This window comes from Sciurus vulgaris, assembly GCF_902686455.1.
Source record: "Sciurus vulgaris genome assembly, chromosome: 3".
Lineage (NCBI taxonomy): Eukaryota > Metazoa > Chordata > Mammalia > Rodentia > Sciuridae > Sciurus > Sciurus vulgaris.
In genome coordinates, this window is record NC_136463.1 from 26124176 (window position 1) to 26133636 (window position 9461).

General features: G+C 45.0%; 1 protein-coding gene across 1 annotated transcript; it reads left to right on the top strand.

Annotated features, from left to right (window-relative positions):
• Positions 1-876: 876 nt before the first annotated feature.
• ATP5MC1 (ATP synthase membrane subunit c locus 1) lies at positions 877-3152 on the top strand. The gene is made up of 4 exons (XM_079131153.1): positions 877-997; positions 1975-2052; positions 2413-2591; positions 2932-3152. Exons 1-4 carry the CDS (start codon positions 959-961, stop codon positions 3044-3046), a joined length of 411 nt encoding a protein of 136 aa, XP_078987279.1. The 5' UTR covers positions 877-958; the 3' UTR covers positions 3047-3152.
• Positions 3153-9461: the final 6309 nt, after the last annotated feature.

A 9461-nucleotide genomic window follows, 5' to 3' on the forward strand; every position in this document is an offset into this window, starting at 1 on the left:
CAGCTACCACCTTGGTCGCCATTTTGTGCGAGAGGTTCTGGAAACTCCGAGTCCAGCCGACTCTATGGTCGAGTATTTCGGGGATCGACCAATCGTAACCCAGATCTCAGGGGAAAGCCCCGCCTTTACCCGCATAGAGGCGGGAATTGCCACGAAGCTCCTGTGGAGAGAGAGGAAGAAGCTGCAGAAAACCAATCAGAAAGGAGGATTCGATGACGTTAACCAATGGGGACACGGGGGGATTGCGACCAATGAAAGTGTAGGGACCCCGGGACACGTGGGTAGGAGAGCTGAGCGCTGGGACCAAGGGCTAAAGCTGAGGGGTGAGTCAGTCACCTTGAGCAGGGCGAGCGCTGTGGGCCAAGCAGAGGCCTCGGGGCAGTGGGAGTGCAGGTGACTAGGGGTCGGGAGTCAAGCGATCGGCAGGGTTGTAGGCTGGGCCCTGAGGAGGGGTATTTGTCCCCAGGGCTGGGAGAGACGATAGGGGATCTATAGCTATGTCAATTAATGTTAATTACCAACGGTAATAAGGGGTAAACGGCCACTGGGGTTGAGTAGACATCTGCGTAACATGGGTAGGAAGGACCTTGTTCGACATCTGCCCAGTATCCGCCTCCAGTCTTCCCGGGAGACAGTCTCCTTTCACAACATTTCTCTCCTGGGGCCTGATCTTTTATTTCGGTGTCCCTCACTTTCCCTCTGCAAACCTGCTGCGCAGAAGGTGGTGGAACCGGGAGTCCGACCCCTATTCCTCTGACCTCTAATGCCCTGAGCTCGGGTACGGTGCATGGAAGAGAGGGTCCGGAGAGGACAGGGTGGGAGATGAAGGAGACGACAAGAAGGCCGCCACTATATCCAAACAACCTGGCTCTCAAAGGAACTATTGCCTTTCTCTTTTTCTTTCTTTTTTTTTTTTTTTTTCTCTCTTTTTTTTTTTTGTCTATGCAGACTGAAAAAAATGCAGACCACCGGGGCACTGCTCATTTCTCCGGCTCTGGTAAGCTGCGGCTCCGGGGTGCCCTGTAGTGCCATGTGTGGTGTGGGAGTCATCGGTGTTTAATGAATGGACTGAGAGGAGCATGGCGTCCTGATGATGTTGGCTCCTTGGGGAGGCTGTAGGATGTGAAACAGGTAACCCTGTTTATTTGGGCCTGTAAACCAAGCTGTCTCGGCTTTGACGTGTCCTCGGAGCGTTTAGATCCGACCTTTACCCCTAGTCTGGCTCAGCCATAGCCATAACTAGACAGTCCACTTAATCAGTGATTCTTCACTTTGTGCTTTAGAATTATCTTGGGGGCTTTTAAAAATCTAATGCCCAGAATGCACCTTAGACCAATTGCAGCAGGCTGGGAGGGGGTGGAACCCCAGGATTTTTTTTTTAGAACTTCCCAGGTGATTACAGTGTTCAGCCAAGTCTGAGAACCATTGCACTAAAGAATATTTTAAGAAAAGCAGTGTTACAGAGGAATCTCCTTAGATGGCTGTACCAGAAAGCCACACCATTAAGTGTGTAGCAATGAGTAGATTTTAACAAATTTAAACAAATTTTTTGATCTGGGTACAAACCCTTCTTGGACCTGCCTTAAGATTAGCCGGAATTCTTGTTATATTCTGGGAAACTGATTGAGGTTGTTCCTAGAAGTGAACTATGGTACATATATTGTATTGTTTTGGTTTGATTTGTAATGCCTGGGATGGAATCCAGCACCTTGTACATGCTAAGCATGTGCCATACCACTGAGCTGCACCTTAGCCTGGTACATGGTTCCAAATTGTGATGGTTGCTACTGCCAAACTACGCCAGACTCTCAGGGCAGCTCTGGTGCAGGTTTGCCTGGTAGAAACAGGAATATATTACTGGAGTACATTGGAGTTTATCTGTTTATGACTTTGTTGTCATTTTTGAGAGAAGCTCATCAATGAGGATTTTTTTTCTTGCCTAATATTTGGAGACATGTCTTTCTGATTTTACAGATCCGCTGTTGCACCAGGGGTCTAATCAGGCCTGTGTCTGCCTCCTTCCTGAGTAGACCAGAGGACTCATCGAAACAGGTGAGGAAATAAGGCCCTTCTTAGAGGTCTTCTCAGACAGGGATTCTTCAGGTTGGTTCGCTTTTAGGCCTAAGAAGGAGAATTGAAGGACTATGATGCTCTTATAGTTCTGCTGCACCAAAAATGAGCATTGCAGATTAGAAACTTGGAACAATGGCGTGTGCTTAGCTCACAAAACTTCACTGACCCTGTCTGAAAATAGACCCTAAGACTAATTCCCGGTGTACTGTCTGCATTCAGAGGATTCTGTACTTGTCAGACAGTTTGCCAGCAGTTTCAGAGCTCAGGTGGGTGGGGTTAGAGAGTAGAATCAGCCATCTGTCTCAATACCACACTCTCCTTGCTCTCTCCTCCTTCTAGCCTTCCTACAGCAGCTCCCCGCTCCAGGTGGCCAGACGGGAGTTCCAGACCAGTGCTGTCTCCCGGGACATTGACACAGCAGCCAAGTTCATTGGTGCTGGGGCTGCCACAGTTGGTGTGGCCGGATCAGGGGCTGGCATTGGAACCGTGTTTGGCAGCTTGATCATTGGCTATGCCAGGTAAGTTTGGGTGGCCTAAAGCATCTCCCACTGTAAGTTCTATCCTATTTGGGCAAAGCTTCAGCAGGAGGCACTCCCTACAGGAGCCTTCAGGTTGATTTCATCACCTCCCATTTTTTCCAGTGACCTCTAAACCAGAATTTAAATATGTGTCCAACCTGGCCCTCTTGGACTAGCCAGATTGTTACTTTGCTTGTCTACCAAATCCCCAGGATACATGCAGGCTAGACCCTCGCAGTCATAACACACCCCTTCACCTCACCCTCCTTTGCCCTCCACCCCCACCCACACTCTCATTTTTACCTCTCCCTGGGTTGGCATTGATCTCTGTCCCTGACAGGAACCCGTCTCTCAAGCAACAGCTCTTCTCCTATGCCATTCTGGGCTTTGCCCTGTCTGGGGCCATGGGGCTCTTCTGTTTGATGGTCGCCTTCCTCATCCTCTTCGCCATGTGAGGCTCCGTGGGGGGTCACCTACCCCTCCCTGCTGCTTCGACTCAACTCCATTCCTGGTGCTGGAGTGTGCCGAGCTGTACCATTAAACAATGTTTCTCTAAACCCATGCCTCTGCCTCTGTCCTTTGACCTTGGGGAGAACCTGGTGGAAAGGTGGGAAGAGGGACGTGGGTCAGCCATTGGTAATTAGGAAGTCCCTAGGGCTTCCTAATTACCAATTAGAGAGAATCACCACTGCCACAACAGTGGGAACATGGAAGATTCTCATCTCACAGAGGAATGTGGATTTGTCCACGTCATAATGATACTTTTTTTTTTTTGGTAACACAGATTGAACCCAGGGGTGCTTAACCACTGAGCCACATCCCCAGCCCTCTTTATATTTTTATTTAGAGACAGGGTCTCATTAAGTTACTTAGCACCTTGATAAGTTGCTGAGGCTGACTTTGAACTTACAGTCAGTCCTACTGCCCCAGCCTGCCAAGCCCCTGGGATTAGAGGTACATGCTTCCACACCTGCTTGTACTCGAGTGTTTTACAGCAACAGTTTTATGAATTATAAGCATACCCATTAAAACCAGTTTCATAAATGGGAGAACCATGCTTAGAGAAGCAAAATCACTTATGCAAAGTCACAGGGCTGATAAGAGGCAGAATCCCCAGTTCTTCCTAGTTCAGCCTAACTCATTATTAATTAGTTAACTTGCTTTGGTTGGGGCAGGGGGTGGCTACTGGGGATTGAACCCAGGGCTTTTTTACCCCTGAGCTATATCCCCAGCCTTTTATTATTTTGAGATTGGGTCCCACTAAGTCCGCTGAGACCAGCCTTGAACTTTGAAATCCTCCTGCCTTAGTCTCCTAAGTTGCTGAAATTACAGGCATACACTTCTGTACCCAACAAGGAAGATACAACTAAACTGATGATATCAATCAATAACTGCCAAGATTTTTGTTTTGAGGCAGGGTCCCACTGTCTCTGACCCAGGTGGCCTCGACTCCAGCAGTCCTGCCTCACTCCACTGTGCCCAGCTAGCTCTTATAGCCCTAGCAGGAGTAAGCCATGGACAAAATAATGCAGAAGTGCTTAGGGGACATGATTTGTGTAAAATTGGATGGTTTCAAAGGGAGTAGTAGTAACTTATGAGACCCATTTTGTAAGAATCTTGTACCTCAATTACTGCAAAACTTCTGTGAAATAGTGAATCCAAGAACTTTCTTAATTAGTGTTAAGAACACCTTCCAAGCTGAGCACAGTGGTATGTTCCTGTAATCCCAGTGACTCCAGAGGCTGAGGCAGAAGGATTGCAAATTTGAGGACAGCTTCAGCAACTTAGACCCTGTCTCAAAATAAAAAGGACTAGGACAATAACTCAGTGGTAAAGTGCCTCTGGATTTACTCCTCAGTACCAAAAGAGTTAAAATACACAGAAAGACTAGGAACAGGGCTGTAAATCAGTGGTAGATCTTGCTTGCATGTGCTTGGCATGGCACAGGGGCCTGAGTTCAATCCCTAGCACCCTCCTCCCTGCCAAAAAAAAAAAAAAACAGTGGATTCATTGTACGTGCAATTTAAAGGACAGTCCTACAAATACTTAGGCACCAAGCTGCTTCCTAAGGACCTTGGGGGGATGCAAAAGAAATCTAAAAGGTTCTTGCTCTCAAGGATTTTTGGGCCATCAACAGACTGGAAACAACGCTACGGAAGCTATGTGCTTACAGAAATGTCAGTAAGGAGAAGCAAGGGAAGTTAGCATTAGATATAATAACATGGGCTGACATTTGAGCATTTGTCTGGCACAGTGCTGAAGCCCTTTCCAAGATTAACTTCACATTCCAAGGAACAAGATATTTTATGGATAAATGGAGGGAAAGCTCAGAGAGGTGAGGCATCCTGCCTAAAGTTACACAGCTTGGCTGGTAAGCTGGGATTCAAACTCCAGAACTTGTTTTCTTATCACTATTTGATTCATTGGAGTTTGCCCAAGTTAAGTGACTTGTCCAAGGTCATACAGCATGTCAGCAATTCCAATCCAAGCCCATTTGACAGTCAATCAATAATCATGGCCTTTCCACTTTTAAGATTTCTCAGTCTTTGCATATTTGGGGCCAGGTTAATTCACTTTTGGATGAGAAGTGTTCTGCACAGTGTATGTTTAGCACCATCCCATGTTTCTACGCCCTAGATGCCCATAGCAACTAATCCCACCCCCAGGTTGTGACAACCAATTGACAAATGTCATATTAACAGATGTCCCCTGGCTGAAAGGCAAATTAACCACCCAGTGAGAACTAGTGGTTATCAATCTACTGCTTCTGTTAGCTTCTTTAAGTTACTCAAGTTTGCCTACAGAGCCCAGGAATCTCAAGGCCAAGGAAAAGGAATGGGACTGAGTTTAGAGTGACAGCTATGTGTTACCAAGGGAGCAATGGATTAACTGGTAATGCTGTTCACAAATGGAACACCATACCCTTTGGGATATTACATTGGCATTCTTGTGAGGTCACTTGCTCTGGATGGTAATCAAGAACAGCCCCAGGGAAGGGATTGCCTTTTCGTTACTGTGAAGTGCCAGGAATCTATTTTTTTTTTTTTACCAAGAGGCTGGTAAGGAATCTCCCTTTGAGACTTCAATCAGCCTTGGAATTCCTAGACTTAAAACCCAAATTGGGCCACATGCATTGGTAAATGCCTGTAATTCCAGCAATTTCTGAGGCTGAGGGAGGAGGATCAAGGTGCAAGGCCAGCCTCAGCAATTTAGCAAGGCCTAAGCGACTTAGTGAGACCCTCTCTCAAAAATAAAAAATAAAAGGGCTAGAGATGTAGCTCAATAGTAAGTGCCCCTGGATTCAATTCATAGTACCAAAAAAAAAAAAAAAAAAGAAGTGTGGTTGATAGGATCATGGAGTCCTTAAGGTTCAGGGGAGAAAACTCCCTTATCCATAATAACATAAGGTTCTTTATCTAGGGTTCTATGATCTATAAATGGAACCATTTTGCTTAGTACAAAATGTTTATAAGTGAATACAGAAAAGTGTTCTTGGGAGTTCTTTTTTTTTTTTTGTGGGTACTGGGGATCGAACTCAGGGCCTTGTGCTTGTGAGGCAAGCACTCTACCAGCTGAGCTATCTCCCCAGCCCCATAGAAGTTCTATTATTTTTATTCTCAGAGGGCAAAAACCAATTAGAAACCACCACTTCAAGAGTTCAGCATGAAACCAGTCACAGCGGTATACACCTGATCCCAACAAGTTGGGATGCTGAGGCAGGAGGATCACAAGCTCAAGCTTAGTCTGGGCAACTTCAACCCTGTCTCAAAAATAAAAGGACTGGGGATGTAGCTTAGTGGTAGACAACCCTGAAGTTGAATCCCCAATACTGCAGCAGTAGAAGAGAGTGTTGAGGGACAGCAGTGATCTGAACTCCAGGACTTGGCAATCTGTCCTTTGGGGAGAACACTTAACAAGCAAGGTGCTACCAAATATTGTGACACCAAGAGATGGCTCAATACAGGGTAGGCCAAAGCTGGGTAGTAAAAGGAGAATTAGATCCAGTTCCACTGGGAAGACTGCTCAGTTACCCAACCTTCAGAAGCCACAGGAGTAGCTCAGGAAGTACACTTGCCCTTCTGGCCAAGCTGCCTGTGGGGAACAGCCAGGTGTTGCCTTGAAAAAGTCAGCACCAGCAGCACTGCCATCCTACCTGGTACTCACCTCTCTGGGCCTTCTCCCCCAGCTTTCAAGTTCCTGTGGTGACCTGGTCCTTTAAGCAGCTGCCATCCCTTGCAGTCCTTCTCAGGCCTTGACTCAGGTTTTTTGTGCAATCTTAGTTCAGCCCATCAAAAAGAAAATGGGCATACCTGAGGAGGAAGAGGCGGGTAGAGGAAAAATCCTAAAAAGACCTACATCCAGGGGAAGGGCAACAGGCATCTATTGTCCTTATTTCACTGCTGGCAGGCCCTAAAGATACAAAGGATCAGGTACCCCTGCTCCAGCCCTAGAGGAAGTCACTGAAGTGGCCAGATGAGTAACCAAACCACTAAAATAAAAAGTGGTATATGCTATAATAAAAAATATGAGTAATCAGCCCTACGAACCAAAGGAGGGGTAATTAAAAATGACTAATTAATAATAAATGCCTGGAAGTGTTAAAGGCATATAACATATTCCAGCAAGTCTTGAAGTAGAGTAAGTATAATAGAGTAAACAGTTAATCGAGCATTTGCTTTGGCCAGTCATTAAGCCCATTCATTATCACATTATCTCTTTTTAGTAGCTACTGTTATTTTCCCAGTTTGCTAAAGAGGGAACTGAGGTTCAGAGAGGTTAAATGACTAGGATTTCTTTAAAGAGTAGAGGGAAGATTATTCCAAGTAGGAAAACAGGAACAACGGACCAAAGAAGAGACGGGAGATGGGTAAGTGAGGTGTCAGTTATTCGATACAGTGCTTGCCACTTGACAAAGCACTTCTGGAAATGTCACACTTAATTTTCAGGAAAACCTTGAGTGGTGGAATACCATCATTGTACAGATGCCAGAAACCGGCTGCAAAGGAAAGGAGTGTGGTTCAGAGTAAAACTTAAACATCTCTCTTCTGAATCTATTGTTTGTTAGGCCTTATCATTACCACACCTTGCACTTGAAAACGTGGTGCAGCAGTGAAGAGATACTCTGAGGGATCCTCTCACCCTACATACCATCTTGGGGCATCTCCAGTCTGTAGCTATGCAGACCTAGGTGTATTTTTTTTTTTTTAACAGAGATTGGAATCAGGGGTGCTTAACTACAGAGATATATCCCCAGCCCTTTTGAGACAGAGTTTTGTTAAATGGCTTAGACCCTGCTAATTTGCTGAAGCTGGCTTTGAACTTGAGATTCTCCTGCCTCAGCCTCCCCAAATTGCTGGGATTATAACAATGCGCCACTGTGCCCACTATGGGATGTTGTTTTTTAATAGTACTAGTGATTGACCCAGGTGTTTTCTATCACTGAGCTACATGCCCAGCCCTTTTAATTACTATTATTATTAAATTTTTTTGATACTGGGGATTGAAACTCGGGCACTCAACCACTGAGCCACATCCCCATCCCTATTTTTAATTATTTTATTTAGAGACAGAGTCTCGCTGATTTGCTTAGCACTTCAGTTTTGCTGAGGCTGGCTTTGAACTCTCAATCTTCGTGCTTAACCTCCCAAGCCCCCGGGATTCACGGCGGGCAGCCCAGCTTAATTTTTTATTTTGAGACAGGGTCTGGCTAAAAAGCTGAGATTAGACTCAAAATTTATGATCTTCCTGTTCCAGCTGGAATAGCTGGAATTACAAGTTTGCACCACGGTATCCAACTTGTTTTATTCACTTTTAAAAGGATTTAGGATTTCAGAACTGAGCACAGTGGCACATCCCCATAATCCCAGAGGGTGAGGCAAGAAGAAATTACAAATTTGCCAGGTGCGAGGGGTATTACCTATAATCCCAGTGGCTCTGGAGATGAGGAAGGAGGATTACAAGTTCAAAGCCAGCCAGCAATTTAGCAAGTAACTTAAACAACTAGCAAGGCTCTTTCTCAAATAAAAAATTAAAAAGGGCTGGAGATGTGGTGGGTGGTCATTGGCCTCTGAGTTCAATCCCCAGTACCAAAAAAAAGGAGGAGAAGGAGGAGGAGAAGAGAGAAGGAGGAGGGAGGAGATGAAAAGGAGGAGAGGAGGAAGGAAAGAAAAGGAGAAGAGGGAGGAGGAGAAAAGAAGAGGGAGAAGAAGAAAAAGGAGGAGGAGAAGGAGAAGAAAAGAAAGAGGAGGAGGCCCAATTTTGTCAGCAACCAAACCATTCAGAGGCAACCATTGCTGGCAGTTTCTTTTGTATTTTTTCACCAATATTCTGACTTTTTTTTTTTTTTTTTTTTTTGGTGTGCTTTATTATAGTAATAAAATGCTACACAAAGAAAACATGGAAACTGTATAAACTTGTACATTGGTTAATTTCACTTCATGTTAAGTACCTGAGCTGTGTCAAGCCTTGTGCTGGGTTCCCAAATAATACATGGCCTGAGTCTCAAAGATATGTTTGTTTGTTGGGGGTGGAGAGTGGAATACCAAAGGACCATAATTAGTACAAGGTAAAATGTAAGTATGGAAGAGTTCTAAGTAGTGACAATGTCACAGAGTGGTTTGAATTGTTTTCTGGAGTTAGACGAATTTGGCCTATAGCCCCAGTTATGCCACTTGCTCTCCCAGTGACCTGTGTTAGTGACTGAACCTCAGTAAGCCTGTTTTTCCATCTGTCAGAATAGACTAATAATAGTCCTTACATCATAGGGTTGTTGAAAGAAATAAGACAAAGCAGATAAAGAACCTGACATTAAGCATTAAATAATGTAAAAAAAAATTGTTTTTATCTCTCAATAAATATTGGCCATTAACA